General features: G+C 39.1%; 1 protein-coding gene across 4 annotated transcripts in view; it reads left to right on the top strand.

Moving 5' to 3' along the window:
- LOC142144781 (serine palmitoyltransferase 3-like) overlaps positions 1-22,440 on the top strand; it is an 85,507-nt gene extending 63,067 nt beyond the window's left edge. For 3 of the 4 annotated variants that reach the window (XM_075203961.1, XM_075203960.1, XM_075203957.1), the window contains 9 exons: positions 1,100-1,248; positions 4,235-4,359; positions 6,253-6,346; positions 8,491-8,596; positions 11,825-12,044; positions 15,021-15,147; positions 17,137-17,272; positions 19,133-19,262; positions 22,128-22,440. In XM_075203961.1, coding sequence (XP_075060062.1) covers positions 1,100-1,248; positions 4,235-4,359; positions 6,253-6,346; positions 8,491-8,596; positions 11,825-12,044; positions 15,021-15,147; positions 17,137-17,272; positions 19,133-19,262; positions 22,128-22,241 — 1,201 coding nt within the window. In that variant the 3' untranslated portion in view covers positions 22,242-22,440. Of the gene's footprint in view, positions 1-1,099; positions 1,249-4,234; positions 4,360-6,252; positions 6,347-8,490; positions 8,597-11,824; positions 12,045-15,020; positions 15,148-17,136; positions 17,273-19,132; positions 19,263-21,407; positions 21,487-22,127 lie in introns of all 4 variants that reach the window. The other variant, XM_075203959.1, reaches the window with a different exon arrangement.
- The last annotated feature ends 1,232 nt before the right edge of the window (positions 22,441-23,672 follow it).

Here is a 23,672-nt window from a genome sequence, read left to right as displayed (position 1 = left end):
CTGTAAGTGTTGCCCACTCTACTGGGCACAGGGCACAGGCACATCCCTTTATTCACTCCCCCACCTCTCTCCTTCCCTTCCTATCTGTACATTGGAATTCACTTTTACCTCTTTGCCCAGTACACTTCTCTCTGCTAAATTGGTACTTGTTTATACATATTGCTCTCTATATTTATTACACTTTGCTTTCCGCACCTTGCTTTGTACTACCTTGTATGCCATGTTTTGTATGACATGTTTTGTCACCCTGTACTGTTTCGCCAAGCTCTATGTACGGCGCTGCGGATCATTTATCAAAAGATAATAATAATAATATATCTACAATGGTAATGATTTACGTACTATCAACTGGACGGTCAATACTCAATCAGCCAATCTCATTAATGAAATCAATTATATAGAACATTATCACTGATCACTGACATCACACAATATCCCCTATGAAATAAACTATACTATCTCTCCTCCATGTAACAGAAACAAGGTTCTCAAGCTCACAGCAGCCCCTGTGCTAGCCAAACTGACTACCATGATTATGGAGATTCCCACAGTAAGGGTCCCACCAATCGAAAGTGATAAACCCCTCAGCTACTCAGTGCTGACCATATTGCTTTTATTACTGGGTATCACTAGGAGGTTAAGCACTCAGTGCTCTTGCACTTTAAAAGCTCAGGGGCTCTTCCTAGCCACTCTGTCATTAGGGTAAAAGTGGGAGCCTCAATAGGTAGCAACTATGGCACTTTTCTAGAGTCCCTGTGTGTTAAGCGAGGGTATCATGTGACCTGTGTACAATAACTAAGCACAAGTACAAATAACCTTTCCAATTCCAACTTTTGCACAATTAGCAGAAAGTGCTATAATTTATGGTGTTATTATCTTTAGAATAACCACCACTTAATATAATCTGCCCCCCACCCTCACATCTACCAGAGTACCAAAAATCCCCCCCCCCTCCCTCCCGTAATACCCTTACATAAAACCTGAAGTTGTATTACAGGTTTTTTTTGATAGGTTATAATAAAGGGAGTGGGTTATCAGAATGTGGGACACCCGCTTTAAATTGAATGGCGTTATAAGGCATGTTATTGTCTAATTTTAGGTACACTGGAAAGATAATTGAGAATGTGATAAATATGGGATCATATAACTATCTGGGGTTTGCAGAGAATGATGAAGAGTCACTGGGCACAGTGAGGAATATATTGGAAAGTTATGGGGCTGGCGTATGCAGCACCAGACAAGAAATGGGTAAGAACACCTCAGTTGCCATGGTAACTGTCCTCTCAGAATTCTACATTATATACTGATTACAGCTTTACCTTTGTAGAGTGGATACAATCAAAGTAAACCATTTAGCACTAAAACATAAATTGCAAGATAAACACTATTGTGTAACTCGTGTCATGTTACATTCAATGTAGTAATATTCTTCTTTATATCCTAGGTTAGTTTCACTTTACATCATGTCTAATGGTTTCAAAAAATTCCCTTAAACGGTAGAAAAACCAGTTTTGCAATAGATAATGGCTTATTCCTGTAACACAACCTCATTGACCTGGAATTCACCAATGCACATGATTGACATATCTAATAGACTAGTGAGGTGTTTTGTTTTATTGTTAGCCAGTGTTTTTATAAAAGCCTAAGATTTTACATAGAGATGTACTATTTGCAAGGGGTACCCAGATTATACATTATACTTTTAAAAAAAAAAAATTATACAAAAGTTTAATCATTCCTGAGAGTTTACAATAAGCTGGTATTTTTACTAATATAAAAAAACAAAAACAAAGATACAGTTTAATAGTTTGTTAAATGTAATTGTAAAAGTTTGTGTCTTGTTAGAAAAAACTAGAACGTTGTTGTTTATTATTTTGTTGTGTATTGTTTCTCTTCTACAGCCTTGAAATCTTGTACAACTTCCAACTATAATCAGCTAACACAAGTATCACACTTAGGGTTAGATTTACTAAAATGCGGGTTTGAAAAAGTAGAGATGTTGCCAATAGCAACCAATCAAAATCTAGCAGTCATTTATTTAGTGCACTCTACAAAATGACAGCTAGAATCTGATTGGTTGCTATAGGCAACATCTCCACTTTTTCAAACCCGCAGTTTAGTAAATCTAGCCCTTAGACTGCTTGTGTTGTTTTCATTTTCAAAATGACTTTAAATTAATATGTTGCAATCTGTGAAGTGTGTTTAGTTACCTATGAACAGCAATAGCAACAGTGCCAACTGTAGAGGTGCCGAGGTGCCCATAGACCAACAAGAAACTTCTGTGAGCTTCAAAAAGTCAATTGTGTTGCAGAATGTATCACACTTATAATATTCCTCAACCACCTTCTTAACCTCACTAGATTACCCTATTGCCACCCTTTACACAATTCACACAAGACAACAACCCTCTAACAAATATTGCTGTGTGACTGATTCACATAGCATACTAATTCCTTTGGTTTATTTTAGGTTTGGTTTTTTACCTTTGCATTCTAGCTGGACCAAAATGCAATGTGTAGACTTAACCTCATGTATCTATTGCCCCGAGGATTGTAAGCTCGCGAGAAGGGCCGCCTTACATCTTTGTCAGTTTTACCCATTTTGTTTATTACTGTGTTTGTTCCCAATTGTGAAGCGCTACGGAATTTGCTGACGCTATATAAATTGATGATGATGATGATGGTAAACATTGCAACAAAAACAATAAAAATGACGTTGCCTACCAAGCACTCTTGTAGTGAATATGGAAGGAGAGCTCAACATGAATTTATGTGTCAGATGGAATCTCCAGCTGGTCATAATCAAGCATATAGTTATTTCTCTGGCAGCAAAAATTAAATTGCAATATACTGCACATCTTTTTACCACTCGGAACATATGCATTTAAAATGTGTAGTCTGCAATTTTTATTTGGTTGTGTGACCTAAACATACTTCAGTTTGGATAATTTTAAGTTACAGCAAATGCATCCCAACCACAACAGCAGAAATTGTTACAAATAACATTACATAGTATAAATATTGCCTGCGCTACTGGCTACCGTTTCATTACTGTTCCATAAGTAGAGCTGGTAGCCAACTAATTGTGGAAATTGAATAAAAATAGTATTTCTATATTGTAAGTAGTGTATGAAGTTGGGCATTGTAAAATAAATAGTTACCTCCGTTTTACCTCTAAACATAAGAATTTATTTATTTCCATATTCCCACGTATTATGTTCCAGGCCAGTGTCTGGGGCAGTTTACTGTCAGATGTGCCGACTGCTATAACGTTCTTGCAGAACATGTACAATTGTCATTTAAACTTCTACACCTCATAAATTCACACCTGGAGAAATAGGTGAAAGGTAACAGCGTAGATTTGTCATGTACTATTTCCGTATTACCCATCTAATATTTCCCCTTTAGGTGATCGTTCTCATATTTCACACAGTTTGCATGTTTTGCAGAATGTGTCATTCAGTAGTGGAATAACCTGAAGAAGAAAGCAGACCTCTCAAAAGCATTTCCTGAAATATGAACTGCTGATTCGAGTACTAGAGTACTTACAAACATATGTGCATAGCGCAGGAACTGTCAGCTCACTAGATCAGACACTCAGCACTTATAGTAATTCCCCCATGGCTGAACAGTCAATAGCTAAAAAGTAAACATATCCAAATTAAAATGGGTGGGTGGTCTTTATGTGTTCTACATGTGTGAAACAGAAAATGTTTGATCATAATAACACGCCAACTTTAACCTTTTCTTTTATCTGACCTTTTCTCTTAGCCCTTATTAAATCCCCCAATAAACTCATCACCCTACATTGTCTTGCTAGGCATCCCATGTGTTGCAGTTTTACAGATGTTATTAGCCAATGGAAATGCTTTTAATGCTTGCTGATGTACATAGAGTGATGCGTTGAGATAGAATATATATATAATAAAGTATTACATATAAATATATAGATAGATTTACTGCATTTGACACCCAAAAGGAAGCAAATGGCGACAATTATACATAGAGCAATTACTTTCCAAGGAGTGTACTGGTTTCCTGTTTTATAATGACTGGAACCTAGGTTATTATTTCTCAGTAACAGAAATAAAGCTGCAACATCATATAACTCTATAAACAACAATCAAACCATCCAGCCCAACTACTTATATAAACTGCATAATATATTGTAATGAACCATGTACTTTTTATGCATGTGCTTGGAATTGTCTACTAAGTGCAGCATTGTTTCCCAGGACACTTGGATAAACACCGAGAGCTGGAGGATTTGGTTGCAGAGTTTCTCAATGTAGAAGCAGCAATGGTGTTTTCCATGGGATTCGCCACAAACTCGACAAGCATCCCAGCACTGGTTGGCAAGGTACATTTTGGTTTGGTGTATTAAAAAAATGTTATTTGTTGTTCAAAAACCAAAGAAAATAGTTGCTAGATGCCTATATAATGGTGTAATTAAGTGGAATGAACAATATAAAGGGATAAACAATACTTTTCAATCAACTTCCATTCAATGGAGATACAAAGCATAAAAGCCCCGAATAGTAAAAATAACCAGGGAATATGGAGGAATACAATCAAATACATATTACCTTATTCTAAGACTCAGACCATAAAAACAAATATAAAAGTTTGTGCATAGCTTCCCTAATATTATAAGCTGTAGCAAGTTTTGTTTGCTATAACAATGTATGACTATTATTCATTTAGAACATTTATTGTGAGTATATTTGTTTTAAGTGTCTCTCACTATCTTCAGGGATTAAATTCCAAATTTAGCCCATTGTGTTACCTCTGCAACTGCTTCTGGGTGTTCCCACAATTCATTAAAGCTAAATTAATGTATTTGCTATGTTTTATAGTAAACTGCAATTGTGCATGTGGTCTTGGTTATCAGAATAACTCTATTTGACATAAGATTGCTTCCAGTGATATAAACTGACATGTTAAGTAAGTAAAGCACCCTGTTTGTCTCAGTCAGTTAGCTACATAATCTGTGCAAAAGGGATACCTTGGAAACCCTAGCTAGCACTGTACGCTATAGCTTTATTATTACAATTAAAATAAAAGAGCAGAGGCGTGGCTTATCATTTAATGATTATTGCTCACTGCGCTATCAACCAGTATGAGAATGACGCAGGCCAGGATTTCTGGAAAGGTGAAAAGGCCAACTATAACTACTCCTAACAATGTACATCATGGTCCTCATATTTTGGATTGTTAGCAGTCGCTGTTGTACTTTGCATTGAGAACATTTCAGAATTTGACTGATATCAGACAGCAAGTGGGTGTGGCCTTTTCTTGAGACAGACGCATTGATTATACAAGGACAATAATAATCTCTTGCAATAAAACCCTAAAGAAGAGCAATTCAAACCTGTGCTGTAGCTGCAAGTCAGTCAACTCAGTATTGGTTTAACTATTACTAAACTATAGATTGATCAGTTTGGACCTCATTTATACTTGGGAGTAAAAGAAGGTAGAATGGGCAACTTTACAAATTGATAAAACCTTGTTGTGCTGTTGGGATGGGCAATTTTAAAGTGCTAACATATTTAGAGTTGGGTAGCCATTGAATCAGGGGAGGGCTGGCACATTTGAGCCCGGGGAGGGGCAAGACTTGACTCAGTAGCCTATTAGGAACATTTTAAAGGAACAAAAATGCAGGTGGCCCATTATGGGACCGGCCTGGGGGGCAGATGGCCCCCTGTGTTGGCCAGTACAGGGCTGGTTTTCATGTATAGTAGAAACTAGCCCAGGCTGGGGATGGGTTGAGGATTTGAGGTGCGGGTACGCTTTTTTTTTTTTTTTTTTTTTTTTTTTTTTTATATAAAGTGCACTGTGCATGGGGAAACTTTTTTTATCATTATTAACTGTGCTTTAATGATTGGCAGTCCTTTAAGAACTATGGTGGAGGGGGAGAGGTCAAGTTATTACTGCAGGTCTAGCGTGCATAGAAAATAATGGTATCACACCAGTGTTTCAGAGAATATTACTGATCACTGCTGCTTTGTTGATGGGAATAGGTTTCTAGGGGATGTAAATCACTTTCTAAATATCTGGTGAACCTAAAGTTCCAGAATTGGGTGAATCATTTTGCATATCCTTAGCACAGACTAAACTTCTCTGTTAAACATGTAACAGTACAGTATACCTTGGAATAGTTTGTTTTGCTATGCTGGGTGCTGAAAGCATTTTCAGATTTTGACGTTCTGACTTTAGGATCTCTGGCTGACTTTAACTTATTTTATCTTTGCAGGGTTGTCTTATTTTAAGTGATGAGTTGAACCATACATCTCTAGTTCTTGGTGCTAGACTTTCAGGAGCTACAATTCGAGTTTTCCAACACAACAGTAAGTGTCAGGGTAAGGACAGTAACTGAGGAGACCTCAGAGCACTTGTTGCTATACAGTGCTGTGTGATCTGCATGGAGAGCATCTACATAGACACATAAAATATGTATGGCACAACATGATGTATAACAGTCCAATGTTAGCTATTTATGCGCATCTATAATATTATATGTAAAGGTAGGATTTAGGAATTTACCATTTCAGATTAAAAAATGTGCATATTAATTAAAAAATGCACAGCAACCAATTCACATGATCTTTAAGCATATATAGAAAACAGGTTTAGGTTAAATTCACATCTTTTTCTACACGTGTGAATAAGCCCTAGCTTTGGTAAGTAGCTCTTTCTGCCTGATGGGCCTATGCTCTGCATACCAGACATCAGAATGTGGTATATAATGGGCTTTGCAATAGGGCTCGGTAGTGTGTTCTACTGGACTGTTCAACAAACAGGCTCTGCATTGTATATTGGTCAGATGGGAATTACATTTTTCCCAAAAGTTTATTTGTATAAAACCACATACAAAGCCACCCTGCTACCTGCATTTTTTTTTTCTTTAAAATGCTCCTAATAGCCCACTGAGCTGAGTCTCGCCCCCCCGTCCCCCGTCCCCCCTCGGGGGTTAAACTTTGCCTACTGTACTGAATTTACACATGAAGCCCTCGACCTACATCTCCAAGCGGTAGTCGGAGAAAGTATAAGATACAATGAATCCAAAATACAGGCGTAAATAGTGCATATAAGCAGTTGAACAAATTTTATCAAACTGTGATTTTTCAATGAAGCAAATAGACTTCTGTCCAGCTCTAAATCAAGCTACATGCAAAAAGGGCACCTAGTGCATTTACAGTGAAGTTCTCTGTTTAAGAATGAGCTGCAAATCTATGTTCTCACTGCAAAAAGCTGGATTTTTATACGTTATCAAAGGTGGCGGAGATCTGGCTTCAGCCAGGCAGGATTTGCCATTAATAAAATTGCCCATTTAATACCCATGGGACAAAAATCATTGAAAAGCGTTGATTTTACAAAAAAAGATACTTGATCAATAATGCCCTCAGTGTCCTATAGCCACTCTCATGATTAATTTAGGAAACAAATGAGAGTGAGCAATACTTTTAGTAAAAAAAAACTTCCAAAAATAATAGTAGGCAGGACATTGAAGTGACATTTTTACCCTTTCCACCATGTGCATTTTCAGCTAAAAGCTGTCGATTTGACGGGGGGGTTCTTATTAGCAGAATGGGGACTTCCACTTATGTATACACTACTGTAGGTGGACAAATAGGCTTTAGAGGTTAAGTTTAAGTATGCAAATCTACATCTAAGGGAAACTGCTTGCCTTTGGCAGCTCATTGACAATAAACCCTGTAGCATCATTCATTCCAAGTCCAAGAGAAAAATGTAAAATTTCCGCCCACCTTTTAAAGGTTAATAGTGTGCTAAATAGAAGCTGTGGGGACTCATTTGCAAATATGACCCCTATTCGATTCGTATGCATTTATGTACACTGCCTAGCACAGTCTATATAGGTCCTCTCCTGCATCTTTTTGTTTGAAGTACAGTGTTATCAAGATGTTTTTTGGACTTTGTACACACAGGTACCAGTAAGGTTTAGTATTATATTACCAGCCACACTATATAATATTTAATTAGTAAAATTAGCTAAATAAGCATATCTACAACTATGTGTCTAAACCTTCTTTACAGCATCAATCTCATTTGTCACCTTTCAGTCATCTTATCAACCTGGGTAGGAGGCGGAGAATATGAATATTTTCTGTTGTAAGAAGGTTTTTACTGTATGATGTGCAGCTAAGAGCTTGTAGACCACCATACGCCTAATATCAGTATTTCTAAACAAACAAGGCCTGATGCTAAACTGGACATATGCCTGTTTTCATATATTAACATCCGCAAATTTGAGTTGCACGTATCTACACTTGCATCTCTTTACGATTGGGGTGGCAGGACAGCGGGGGGAGGGGTGGTTTAACGTAGGCGTAGCACTTTAAGGGCATGTGACGAGGTATTGTTAGGACTTACACTGACCCCTTCCCCTACAAACAAGGTAATAAGATGGGTAGACCAGATGGACTGTTTGGCTCTATTCTGCTGTTAAATTGTTTCCTGGTCTGTTTTTTAGATATGCAGAACCTGGAGAAGTTATTGCGGGATGCTGTGGTCAGTGGTCAGCCACGCAGCCCCAGGCCCTGGAAGAAAATCCTTATCCTTGTTGAAGGAATCTACAGGTAAATTGATCAATTTAAGGCTCGTCCGCGTTAGTGGATTCTGTAGTTCCATGTTAATAGTTACTTGAGAAAACCACCAGAGAAACTGACATAACTGAGATCTATTCATCTCTAATCTGTTCCATCTCTGCTGTTCACACTGAAAAATGGCGTAGTTGTCAATGTGAGCAACAAAGGTGACACGGCATCGAGGTCAATGGATCTTTATCACACTCTTCACCTATGGTTTCTTGTGGATGTGCCCTTAATAAGAAAATCTATTTGTTTTTCATTTTCACCTCATCTCTAGCACTGCCACAATTTTCCAGAGAAACGCATTCAAAATATTTACTTTATAAAGTGCACAGTACCAAAGTTGTGTGATAAATTGTACAGGCTGAGATGACACATGTAATAGTTCGACTTGTTTACCTGCACAAGAAGCTTATTCAATGGAGATCTTTGTCTGTCATCAATCAATGTTTATTTATTTATACAAACTCCACACAGATAGGTTTGCTGTTCTGTCTATGCAAAAGCTGTTGAAAGGGTTTTTCACCTTCAAATGACAGTGCTGGGGTTATGAGCTCAATTACAACCAGTGACCTCACTGGTGGAGTTTTTTTACTCTCCCCGTGTTTGTGTGGGTTTCCTCTGGGTGCTTCGGTTTCTTCCCACAGTTTAAAAACATACTGGTAGGTAAATTGGCTTTCGACAAAATGGATCCTAGTGCGTGTGTCTGCTTTTGTCTGTGGTAGGGACTTTCAATTCTCAGCTCTAATAGGGCAGAGACTGATGCGAATGACTATGCATTCTCTGTACAGTGCTGAGTAATATTATTGGCGCCAGTGGTCAAATAGGACATTTAGAAGTGGCGGCATGAAAAATGTAATGTGAATGGAATTTAATAGGTTTACAATAAAGGCGGTAGGAGAAGTGATGGTATGGCATACAGCCATATACACACCCCAATAAGACCACTGATTGGGGCTATATAAATAAGTGATAATAAATAAATAAAAAAATATTAATTTATTGGCTTGTGCATGCCCTCCTGCAACTTATACTTTATATATTGTACTGTTTTTTTCTGCTTTATGGTGTTATTTGTAATCAGGACCTTTATATTATCTAGTCAGACTTGCCCTTTAATATGACACAGATCTGTTCTATGGTTGGTTTGTGTTTCCATTGGAAATAAAAATAAATAACTCCACCCAATGATAAAAATGATCTGACATCAGAAAGATGAAACAATGTATATAAAAGTTGCAGAAGTGAATGCACAGACAAATAAAAAGTCTGAAAGTGGAAACCTGAGGTGGCAATTGTACATGACAACCTGACATTTGATGTGGAATTATAATAGAAATGAAAATTGATTCACGCAAGGGGCTCATGCCTAATTGTCCAATATTATTGGATATAATATTGGATATAATATTAGATGTAATATGTAGATTAATACACCTATGGGTAAGTGTATTAGGTAGCGATTCTAGCAAATGGACGATATTCTGCGATTTTGCCAGCATAATTTAAAATGGCGATGGGTTTGAAGGCAAGTTTTGCCTTTAAACCCCTTGCCACTTTAAATTCTGCCGGTAAAGTTGCCGAATATCGCTATTTGCGAGAATCGCTACTTCATACAGTTACCCCCTAGACTTTATTATATCATGTTGCTTCTCTGCCTGGGAAGAAATCTTCGGCATGACTCATTATTTTCTTATTACTTGCTGATGATTTTTGTTGTTATTAAACATGTGAGAAAGTTTATATTGAGCGTGTTCTATGCATGACCTGAGATCAGATTGAATTTGGACTTGGGATTATTGATGGTAGAGGAATATAATGTATTTGAGCTATAACAAATACGATCGGGAGTTGTACACGTCTCGCGTACAAGCTCAGAAAGTATTTCTTGTCAACTTAGCCATTTATTTACCCTGCAGTACCATTGCATACCTTTCCAATCCACCTGTAGACAATACGTGTGCTGCATGGAAAAACTTTGTTTTCAAAACTTTATATATATATATATATCTCTGATTCTGAGTTACGCTGGCATGTCAGGTATACATTTTCCTGTCTGTGGATGCTTAAACTGTAGTAAAATAACAGTATTTCAATTACATTACCATCCGAACTGTACAGTATTATTATATTAGTAAAATGGTTTCCCTGGGCCTGATACATTAAGGATCTTAACGTAAGAAACTTCTTATTTCAGTCTCCTGGACAAAACCATGTTACAATACAAGGGGTGCAAATTAGTATTCTGTTTTGCACAGAAGTTAAATACTGACTGTTTTTTCATGTAGCACACAAATATCAACTTTAAATTTCAGTGTACAAATAAGCTATCAAGTATTTGTGTGTTACATGAAAAACAGTCAGTATTTAACTTATGTGCAAAACAGAATACTAATTTGCACCCCTTGTATTGTAACATGGTTTTGTCCAGGAGACTGAAATAAGAAGTTTCTTAAGTTAAGATCCTTATTGAATCAGGCCCCTTGTTCATATATCTTGGTTCAAAAAATAAATAAAATAAACATTTTAACCACAAAATAAACTATTTAGAGGTTGTCAGTACAAAACAAATTGAACATGGGCCTGATCCATTAGGGAACTTAGGCAAGAATTTAAGTAAGTTTTCTTACTTAAGTTTTTGGGACAAAACCATTTTGCAATGCAAGGCATGCAAATTAGTTTATTATTTTGCACATAAGTTAAATACTGGCTGTTATTACATATAGCACACAAATACTTGTTAGCGTATTTGTACACTGAAATTTAAAGTTGATATAAAACCTTTAATTAGAATGTTCTTAATGTCTACTGAACATAAAATACATTTTTACAGTTGTTTGTGACTGTAGACACATGTTATAGAATTTGAGATGCACAAAGCTGGATTTGGACATCGCTATGCGCCCTTACTGTACAGTGACTACAGCAAAACACTCGTTCCCCGCCCCTTTACTCCTCGAAGTCGTAGGCTGTAGTAAGTGTGCCGTGCGTTTGAAGATGCAGCGGACAGGGCTCCATTCACAGACATGTCCCAGTTCTGGGCATGCACTGAGCGAATTTGCGTACAACGTGCTCAAAATCGGCAGATACGTGCCTTGATGAATCGGGCCCATTAAAGTCATTTTTCTTTACAACATGATAAATACTTTTGATGATACTGAGGAGTTGGAGGGAAGTTATCATATGCTGACCATGTTGTACCTATCCATTTTGCAGCATGGAAGGGTCTATTGTTCGTCTTCCGGACATAGTGGAATTAAAGAAGAAGTACAAAGCTTTCTTATACGTGGATGAAGCGCACAGTATTGGCGCAGTCGGAGCTTCAGGACGAGGTGTGGTGGAATATTTTGGGATAGATCCTGCAGAGATTGATGTGATGATGGGAACTTTCACCAAAAGCTTTGGTGCCGTGGGAGGATATATCGCTGGAAAAAGGGTAATGGGTTAATTGACTGACAGACATGATTTCAGAGAAGTAATTTAAAAATCTGAAATAGTTTTCAGTTCTAATGTAAATGGCTGTAAGTACATTTCTTGGTAAGAATTCAATAGAGCACATAGTTCCCATTTGGGTTCAGGGATTTTCCCTGTCATTTTTAATCCTCTTTAGGATTACATTTCACCCATAAGCATATCCTTGACCTTGAGTAAAAAGAAAAACTTCCTGCTAATTATAGAAGTGGACTTTTCCTATTCTTAGAAACAGCAAAACACCTTCTAGATTTATAGTACTATTAAAAAACTATAATAACTGGTTAGTTATTAGAATATTAAAATACATACTTTATTTCTGAAAACCTATTAACAAAGCAGGGGCGGATCTAGAAAAATGCTGTACCCGGGGCGATTTAGGGGGGGGGGGGCGATTTAGGGGGGGGATTAAGGCCCCACCCCTTTCTAACATCTTAGGCTGCCGACGGCTGCACAGTATGTGCAGGTCCGTCCAGCCGTGACAGGCAGGGACAGTGTGCTGCCCGGCTGCTCTGATTGTGTTTTAAACACAGTCAGAGCAGCCGGGCAGCACACTGTCCCTGCGTGTCACGGCTGGACGGACCTGCACATACTGTGCAGCCGTCGGCAGCAAGTGTCTGCTAGGGGGGATCCGCCACTGTAACAAAGTACCATAAAATTGCACATGGATAATAAACATATATTGTAGGCATACAACATTTATAGAGATCTCTAAATAGCTGCTTATACACCGATCAGCTACAACATTAAAACCACCTGCCTAATATTGCCTAACTTGTGCCACCAAAACAGCTCTGATCCGTAGATGCATGGACTCCACAATACCTCAGAAGGTGGTCTGTGGTATCAGGCACCAAGCCATTAGCAGCAGTCCTGTAAGTTGTGAGGTAGAATTTCCATGTCTTGCACTTGTTTTTCGAGTGCATTCCGCAGATGCCTGATTTGATGGAGGCCATGTCAACAACTTGAACTATTTGTCATGTTCCTCAAACCATTCCTGAACAATGTTTGCAGTGTGGTAGGACGCATTATCTTACTGAAAGAGTCCACCGCCATCAGGGAATACCGTTGCCATGAAGGGGTTTACTTGGTCTGCAACAATTTATAGGTCAAAGTAACATCCACATGAATGTCAGAACCCAAGGTTTCCCAAGAGAGCATTGCCTAGAGCATCACACTGCCTCCGCCGGCTTGCCTTCTTCCCATAATACATCTGGGTGCCATCTCTTCCCAAGGTAAACAACGCACACGCATCCAAAAATCAGCATGATGTAAAAGAAAATGTGATTCATCAGACCAGACCACCTTATTTCATTGCTTCATGGTCCAGTTCTGGCGTTGACATGCCCATTGTAGCCGCGTTCGGGGGTGGACAGGGTCTGCGGCTACGCAGCAAGCTGCGATGCACTATGTGGTCTGACACCTTTCTATCATAGCCAGCATTAAGTTTTTCAGCAATTTTTACTATAGTGGCTCTTCTGTGGGCTTCAACCAGACGGGCCAACCTTCGCGTGCATCAATGAGCTTTGGACGCCCATGACACTGTTGATGGTTCACTGGTTGTGCTTCCTTGGACCTCTATTGGCCCACTATTGGTAGGTACTAACCACTGCATACTGGGAACACCCCACAAGACCTGCCATTTTGAAGATGTTCTAACCCAGTTGTCTAGGAATCACAATGTTTCTTGTTAAAGTCTCTCAGATCCTTACACTTGCCCATTTTTCCTACTTCCAACACATCAACTTGAAGATCTGACTGTTCACTTGCTGCCTAATATATCCCACCCCTGGATAGTTGCCATTGTAACGAGATAATCAAGGTTATTCACTTAACTTATCAGTGGTTCTAATTTTGTGGCTGATCGATGTAGTTCCAATAATTTTAGGTGTTGTAAAATGCTTGAAAATATAATCAAAGAAACACAGAATGGGGAAAAAAAAACTGTCCAACATAAAAAGCTTCTAAAATCAACCTTAAATCCCAGTTTTCTTTGTCCAGGGCTGTAAGAGGAATAGAGGGGCACTGGGAAAATGTATATGGAGCAGGCCATGGGGCTCCTGCTGAGTATGGAGCCTTTTACTAGATGATAGTGCAACTCTGAAGTCAAATGTAAATGTACAGACTAAAATGATTTATTCAATAGTCTCCTGTAGCAGATTAAGACAGATTTAACAAAGAAACAGAAAATCTATGTGAAAATATAATTAACTTTGCTGTTATCAGTTAGCACAATTCAGAAACAACAATTTTAGAAGCTGCATAAGTTTGCTACATATCCTAGCATTTATATTTTGTTTATGAATTAAAGGCCAGTTGTTGTCCTAGGGGCAGGGCCCTCTTAAGAACCTCTTGGGCCCCCGGGCACAGCAGTGCACCGGGGCCCCTATATATACAAAAAAAAATAAAATGATTATATATATATATGGGCCCTGCAGCCCAGGGGGGCCCTCCGGAGGCAGGAAAAAAAAAAAACCCTGCAAAAAAAGAAGAAAATACTTACCGTGCTGTCAGCTGGCGATCCGGCTCCCTCCCTGGTCTCCTCCTCCATCGCGCTCCGCAATGGATGTCGGGCGGGCGTGATGACATCACGCCTGACATGCACTGCGAGCGCGACAGAGGAGGAGACCAGGGAGGGAGCCGGATCGCCAGCTGACAGCACGGTAAGTATTCTTCTTTTTTTGCAGGGTTTTTGGGTTTTTTTTCTGCCTCCGGAGGGCCCCCCTGGGCTGCAGGGCCCCCGGGCACCTGCCCAGCGTGCCCATTGGGAAAGACGGCCCTGCCTAGGGGGCCACATCATAAATCTGGCCCTGCATTTAGGAAGGATTTTCTGAAAAGTTTTTAGATTATAGGTAAACTATTTTTTTTTTGTATTTTTATCAAGTATAAGTGTAATGTCTGTAAGGTCTGTGTTGTAAATAGAATGAAATTTCATCTCCAGGATCTTGTGAACTACTTAAGAACTCATTCACACAGTGCACTTTATGCAGCATCTATGCCTCCATCTGTGGCAGAACAGATCATCAGGGTGATGAAGTGCATTATGGGACACGATGGGACATTAACTGGTAAGATTCCTTGTATCCCTCCGGGCTACTGAGGCTTTACAGATAATAAGAGATGAAATGTTTTGCAATGTATTATACGGTCTTTGTAAAATCTTTGCCTTTGATGTTAAGACAAGCAAACCGAGGAACAATTTTTGTTTACACCAGAAAATTAGACTGATGGCGTCAGATATACCGAGGACAAGAGAGGGAGGTTTGTCCTATTTCGTACTGTGTTGGGCTGTGTCGTTGTTGGGTTGGTGGCTTTAGGTATTATTATTATTATCATAGATTGTACGGCACCACAGTGCTTTGAAGTGCCAAACAGTAGGGAAAACAGGACATAAAAGGCAGACAGAATAAATGTAGACAAGAAAGCAAAGAGTATGGAGGACCCTGCTGATTAGAGAGTTTACATTCTAAGTGGAAGAGGGCACAGCTGAAACAAGAGGAGTGAGTGTGGCACAAAGTGAAGATTGGGACAGCTGTGAGGGTGTATCATTGTGAATTGTATCATCAGGGATAATGTAAGCTTTAAAAATGAGATGGGTTTTTAGAGAACGTCTAAAGATTTGAAAGCTGTGGAAAAGCCTGATTGAGCATGTTAGGAAATTCCATAAGTGGGGAGCAGAATGGGAGAAGTCTTATGGCAGTCATGAGAGGTGGTTACCAGAGATGAGACAAGGTGCAGGTCAGAGGTAGATCTAAGAGGGAGGGAGGGAGAGTATTTTAATATGAGATTTGAGATGTATGAAGGGGTGTTGCTGTTGAGGGCTTTGTAGGTAAGGGTGAGTAATTTGAATTGGATTCTTGAGGACAGAGGCAGCCAGTATAGGGATTTGCAAAGTGGTGTAGTAGATGTGGAGCGGTGGGAGAGGAAGATCAGTCTTGCAGAAGCATTTAGGATGGATTGAAGTGTGGATAAATGGGTATCAGGAATGCCAGATAGAAAGAGATTGCAATAGTCAAGACGGGAGATGATGAGAGTCTGGATGTGAGTAATAAAGCAGAGGGTGGAGTCACGTAAGACAGCAAGGCAGCAGGCTTGGAAGACTGAGGAATTTGTGGTGTTATTAATAGTGAGGGAGATTTGAGGGAAGGTGGTGATTCTGGCAGGAGGGAAGATAATAAGCTCTGTATTGAATATGTTGAGCTTTAAGTAGCATTAAGACATCCATATGGAGATAGCCAAAAGACAGTTGGGTACACAAGATAGTATAGAAGGGAAGAGGTCAGGGGAAGAGATAGATTTGGGTGTCATCAGCTTAAACGTGGTACTGGACGCCAAATGCAGGCTGAGATACAAGTTCCTTACTCCATCATTAGTGCATATCCTCATCTCTATATACTTGCTCCTCTTCTGTGCTTTTAGTTACTGACTCGGTATGTCTGTTTCTAACCCTGAATTGTATGACCACACCCTCTGGATATCTGACCTTCATCTAGATCTGAATACAGAATTAGATGTATGCCATTTTACTGTGCATGTGTAGTACAGAAAACTGCATTTGACATTCAACTCTACATGTGCCCCACAGTGTCCATCTAAGACCACTCTGCCTCCATCTGTCAAAATCTAATGGCGTTTTTCTCCATTTAAATTATTTCTTGTGCATCCTGGCTCCATCTCTCAATCACTACAGAAACTATTCAAGTACAGCAGCAACTTTATGGACAAAATTCTTTCATTTTCTTTTCTATTGAAATGGTCAAATGTACAAGCGGTCTGAACAAGTGTTTAGTAAGTTTGAACCATGTGACCTTGAGGAAATGTTCATCACCATTATCATCATCATCAGCAGCAGCTGTTTATATAGCGCCACTAATCCCACAGCGCTGTACAGAGAACTCACTCACATCAGTCCCTGCCCCCTTGGAGCTTACAGTCTAAATTCCTTAAAATTCACACACACAGACCGAGAGAGACTAAAGCTAATTAAATAGCAGCCAATTAACCTACTAGTATGTTTTTCGATATACTGCTTTTTTACTTGACTATATGTGTTCTAGGTCTGAAAAGAGTACATCAGCTTGCAGAGAACACCAGATACTTCAGGCAGAGATTGCGTGACTTGAATTTAATTATTTATGGTAATGAAGATTCCCCTGTTGTCCCTGTGCTCATGTACATGCCAAGTAAAGTAGGGTAAGTATTTAAAATCATTTGTGCCAGTTCACAAATCTTACCATTCTGTATTTATCCATTTTCTAACCCTTACAACTAGGAAGAAAGTATCATGATAAATTGTCAATTGTGGTGGTTTTTGAGCAGTGCTGCGTCAAGACTCTGTTCATCTCTTTATAATTTATGGGTCACAATTAATTGTGCACTACCTCCGATCACATTGTAAAGTCTCTATTAAAACTATGATGTTAGCATCGTTATCACTCTGATGAAGTGCTGGTTACATACTAAACTATTTCCTGAATCCCGTAAACAATTCCACTAGGCCATGGAGCTATCAGATGTCGGGTGTTATCATTATAGCGTAGTCAGGAATTAATAAAATATAAAAATATAGATGAGCACTCCCACTGAGATGAGCACCTAAAAAGATATTATGTGTAAGTAAAGAAGGGGTTAAGCTTTATTGAAACCTGCTTAATACCTGTTTCATGTCAGCAGGTATTGTTTATATTTCAGAGACCTGAAACCTAATTTCAGGACTCTGCTAAAAAAACAACTAGTTAAGGTTTATGACACCCTCCAGATGGTACGCATAGGGACAAATATTGTCTTAGTCATATTTTACATGTGTATGTGAATAAATAATGTTCTGCTTATTAGACTGATCATTATATTTCTATGATGTTCTGGAGAAAAGAATTTTCATTTATAAGAATGCCTATATAGATATGTGTGTGCATTGTAGAGGTCAAAAATGAGGGTTGTAAAAATAAAACAAAATCAGAGAACTCACATGCTTTCATGGAATGTGTTGAGGGGAAAAGTGGAAAGATGGACATAACCTTATTAAAGGATTGATCCCCTGAGACTGACAGTTTCCTTAATTTTCATTACCAGAGGTGGACTAGCGAGCTGTGGGCTTCGGTTCCCTCCTCCCCGCTTTCCTGCAACAATTGTGACTTTTTTTTTGTCATATTAACTTATTTTTTAAAATGTTCTATCTTTGTGTTCTTACAAAAATAATGTGCCAGATTAGCTTGGTTGCTATAATTACTACAAAATTAAATTCAGGCAATTGTTTGATTAAGTGTCTGATTAATTTCATTTGGGTTTGTGCTGTGAGATAAGTCAGGGGAGTGACCAAAGACTTCCTGAAAGTATTAGCTTTGAAACCAAATCTTGGTGGTGGCAGATCTGACCAGCTAAAAAATGAGTATAAGAAGCATTTGGGTGATTTAAATATTTTTTAGACAGATTAAGTGGTTTTGTATTGATTAACCCTTTCACACCCACAGGTCATGCAGGCTCAGGTGGCTGCTGTATGTGACACTACGGGGTAAATGTATCAAGCTGAGTTTTCTGGCGGGTTTGAAAAACCAATCCGATTCTAGCTACCATTTATTTAGTACAGTCTACAAAATGAAAGTTAGAATCTGAATGGTTGCTATAGGCAACATCTGCACTTTTCAAACCCGCCAGAAAACTCTCAGCTTAATACATTTACCCCCAAGTATCAGATACACTGCAAAACATACAATTAAGTAAGAGATTCAACATTAAAAACAAACCTAAATAGTATATTAAACATGGGAAAGGGTATTTTAGCTCTACTTTAAACCCTTATACATTGAGGTGGCTTTGTTGCTGCCTTTAGCTCTCTCCAGTTCAACAGTGAGAATAAATTAGATTAGTTGCTGATTTTGTCCATTAAAGTGAATGGGAAGTAGCTTGTGTGTTGCGCAACATCATGTTCATTAAAGTCTTCTCCAGCCGTATCACTGGATTTACTGATGAGCCTTCAAAATAAATGATACTTGTTTTGCTCATTGTAAATCTCTGTGAAAATGTAAAATTTTGGTTTCTTCTTTTTATTCATAGGGCGTTTGCACGACATATGCTGGAGAAGAAAATTGGTGTTGTCATTGTCGGTTTCCCAGCAACTCCTATTGCCGAGGCCAGAGTGAGATTTTGCATTTCAGCAAAACACACAAAGGAAATGTTGGACAGAGTATGTTCCTCCATTCACTTGTCTCAGTTTTATGGTTTTATATTTAACTGTTTTACAGTTGCTGCACATAGTTTGTAACAGAAACTGAAGACACACAAAGGGTAACATTAGTCTAACATATTACTAAGCAAAATCGCATGTAATCTCTGGACAAGCCTGCTCTAGGAGTATGGAATAATAATTAAAAAGTCATCTATTGATGGCATTTAACTATCTCCCAGTTCTTCTCATTTGCCTCATAGGAGGTAGTGGATGATGATTTGCCGACCAGGGGTCAACCTGAGAAAACTCCTACCTAACTATGAGGAGTTTGTATGTTCTCCCTGTGTTTGCGTGGGTTTCCTCCGGGTGCTCCGGTTTCCTCCCACACTCCAAAAACATACTGGTAGGCTAATTGGCTGCTAACAAATTGACCCTAGTATGTCTGTCTGTGTGTTTGTCCATCTGTCTGTCCATCTCTGTCTGTCTGTCTCAGTCTGTGTGTGTGTGTGTGTGTGTTAGGGAATTTAGACTGTAAGCCTCAATGGGGCAGGGACTGATGTGTTGTGAGATCTCTGTACAGCGCTGCGGAATTAGTGGAGCTATATAAATAAATGGTAATCATCATCAGCATTTATTTATATAGTGCCACTAATTCCACAGCGCTGTACAACTCACTCACATCAGTCCCTGCCCCATTTTAGCTTACATTCTAAATTCCCTAACATACACACACAGACAGACAGAGAGGGAGAGACTATGGTTAATTTGATAGCAGCCAATTAACCTACCAGTATGTTTTTGGAGTGTGGGAGGAAACCAGACCACCCGGAGGAAACCCAAGCAAATACCGGGAGAACATACAAACTCCACACAGATAAGGCCATGGTCGGGAATTGAACTCATGACCCCAGTGCTGTGAGGCAGAAGTGCTAACCACTTAGCCACAGTTTGGTAAGATAATAATAATAATAATAATATTATTAATTATTATTATTATTATAATAATAATAACTTGCCAAACACAACATGAAAAAAATCAATGTGGCACATACTTGTTGGGAAATGTGTTTATGATGAGGGTGTGTATTTAAAGGCGAGGCAATAGTTGGCAAGAGGTGAATTTGATCACAGTGAAATAGCAGGAAGCAAAAAATAAATAAACGCAATACAATGTAATAAAGTCTATTGCAGTTTGTGAATCTGAAGCAGATAGCCTTCAACAGCAGCTAATATGCTTTCAAGCTTACATTCACAGTCCCTAGCTAGGATATTCAATAAGTAAATGTATTGCTAACACACGCATAATCCTGGTGTAACACTATATCTAATAATGTATATATGGTAATGTTGCAGACAGTCTGTCAGTGTTGGCTTTCAGGAACTTGTTGTTATTCATAAATAACAGAATACTATAACTCAGTATTTCATCCATTGATATCCAGGTGATTGCTGGAGTTATACTTCAAGGCAATATGTTAGTTCACATGCTATTGTTATGCGGCTATACCTGGAAACTCAATCTGCTCCTTCCTCCATTGACAGTCCTGCAATAAGCATAGAAATGGAGCAATGAATAGGAAGTTGATGGGTGACTGTTATGGAAACCCAGGGAGCTAAGTCTCGTCTTAAACAACAAAATTTTTTATTTTTTAAAAAAGGTAATGAAAAGGGTAAAATGCCTCACGGTAGTTCTGGAGCTTCAATCCTAATTTTCACAAAGAGTCACCCACATAGTGAATACCTGTGCTTGCTCTGTCATTAAAAGGCTGCTCCATCAGTCCACTCGTGTTGCTGTTGCAAATTAAAAATTGTAAGCTTTTCATGCACTTAGAACATATATTACTCGACCCTTGAGAACAGTACACATGTCCTCTAATAGTAAGTAACAAATTAATCAATTAAAATAAATTAAAAAAACTGACTATTTTGTAATGCTAGAAATCCAACTCATATGGAGGTATGCTGGATCTTCAGTTTGTTATAACTATAAATACCACAAAACAATATCAGCATTGAATCCACCACTGTGTATATTGGCACCAATATAAACAAGTCTGGCAGACAAGTGATTGCAAAATACTGTTGTCAATTGGCCAATATTACAGTGACTGTTCTTGTGAAGTGAGAGGAGAAAAATGTAATTTATACTTAATATTCCTGCAGGACATAGTGATAGTGATTGTGGCAAGACAAAATGATTTTGGAATGAATAAGGCAGCTAAAAGAGGCAAAGGTCTGAAAGGTGAATAAATAGGAAATAATATCGATACTGTGTATGCAAATGTGGGAGGGAAGATAAAAGAGGGAAAAGCACAATTTTGAGGATTCACTATGACTAGTAAATAGATGCTCCTCATTCTGAAGGCTCCCCAATATCAAAGAGAAAGTGAGGACATTTATGCAATATGAAATTAGCTCTATTCCCACAAAAGCTATCCATTACTTTTCTTAGGGGACCATATAAAACGTTATGCCATCTTATTACCATTAATCATTTTATTCATTTGGAAGTCTGAATTCTGGTGAGATAATCATGCGCAGATAAACTTTTCAGTTGGGAAACACTGCAATATCTATCTTAATAAGCAACCTGTACATCAGGGGAGGGCTGGAAAATTTTAGCCCAGGGGGCAAAACTTGACTCAGCAGCCTATTTTAAAGGGAAAAAATGCAGTTGGCCCAGTGACCAAGCCCAAGGTAGCCCACTATGGGACTGACCCGGGGGGCAAATGACCCCCTGCCCCCCTGCCCACCCTGCCTCTGCTGTACCTGAACCTACAAATTCCTATAAGAGGTGTTTCTGCTTTGATAGCCCATATTTCCAGCCCACAACTGCTTGCACCTCATGTTTACATAGAAACTTACTGTATATATGCTTTTCAGGTCTTGGATGAACTTGATAAGATGGGTGACATTCTGCACGTAAAGCATTCAAGACACTCCAGAACAGATCGTCTAGTGATTTATGATAAAACAAATGTTGAACTTGATGCTTGAATCTAGTATCCCACATGCTAGATTTCTTTACAATCACCGTTGTCGTGAAACTCCCTGACTTTGGATAATTTCCACATTCAGCTCTTCATTACGGTCTGATATAATCTACAGTTCGTGGATATTTCAATTTTATTGTCTGGACTGTCACAATGTAACATTTTGTAAAGTTTATAAATTTTAATGCTTTATTTTTAAACAATATTCTGTTCAGTTGTTTTTTTTCCCTGGAACTGAATATAGTGTGAGAGTGAAAGGAGGAGGCAAATTATTTATAAGACTAAAGTTTGTATACAGCAAACGTTGTTTCAGTAACCATTTGTTTGGATAATGTAACAGCAGTTGAATATTAGTGTTTGGTTTATAACACTATATGAAGTATAATTATACTTGCCAACTCTCCCTGAATGACAGGGAGACTCCCTGAAATAGGGGTGATCTCCGTCACTCCCTGAAGAGTCTGGCATTCTCCCTGATGCTGAGCCAGTACAAGACGTGATTGGCTTCGCCATCTGTGGCATGATGACACAGTTCGGAAATTGTGTCCTATGTCCATGTATGGAAGCCTATGGAGGTCTCCATGAAAATGGAGACCTCCATAGGCTCCAAGATTTAATCAAAGACTGACAGGTAAGACAACATGACTTCAGTAATGGAGACAGAAAGGTAAAAGATACTTCAGTCTCTAGAGATTCATTAGCTGCTTTTCTTTAACGCATAGTTGTCTCCCGGAATGCCTGGGAGACTCGCATTTCTGGGAGACCTCCCGGGGTCCCGGGAGAGCAGGGCAACCTCCCAGTTCTCGCCCCAGCAATAGACAAGTGGTGGGGCGGAGCTTAATGATGCAAATATCGCGTCATCGGGCCAGTCCAACCCTGCAGAGTGAGGGGGGCAGAGCCTAACACACACAGACAGAGGGAAGGGGGCTGAGGCTGACACACGCACACAAAGAGGGAGGGGGGCAGAGGCTGACTTTTGGACAAGTTCTACCCCTATGAAGTCTGTGAATTGGGAGCTATGAACTGTCACACACAGAGATGAGGTGAGCCTGAGGGCAGAGAGACTGTTCCAGGGGACGGTAGGAGAGAGAGAGGCTCACAGACTTAGTGCACATGCGGGGATCCTGAGTCTCTGATGTCCAGCCTTTATAGAGCATGGGATCCCCGACAATCTGCAGCCTGCTGTCACAGAGGCAAGTAGCAGGCTACTGCTGCGCCCCTCTTGGCCTTGCGCCCTGGGCGACGGCACCGCCTGCACCTGCCTAGTTACGACTCTGAGCATGACCTATAAGGAAAAGTGTGGAAAGCACATGGGTAATTAACAAAACTATATAAGAATGTTGTATGAAGATGGTGTGTTAAATATGTTATTGGGCACATACTATCTCCTCTTTTAACAGATATCTATGTCATATACACTCCCCTGCAATGAAAT

Source organism: Mixophyes fleayi, chromosome 3, assembly GCF_038048845.1.
Source record: "Mixophyes fleayi isolate aMixFle1 chromosome 3, aMixFle1.hap1, whole genome shotgun sequence".
NCBI lineage: Eukaryota > Metazoa > Chordata > Amphibia > Anura > Limnodynastidae > Mixophyes > Mixophyes fleayi.
Note: the sequence above shows the minus strand (reverse complement) of the source record. Positions and strands in the feature narration are given on the sequence as shown.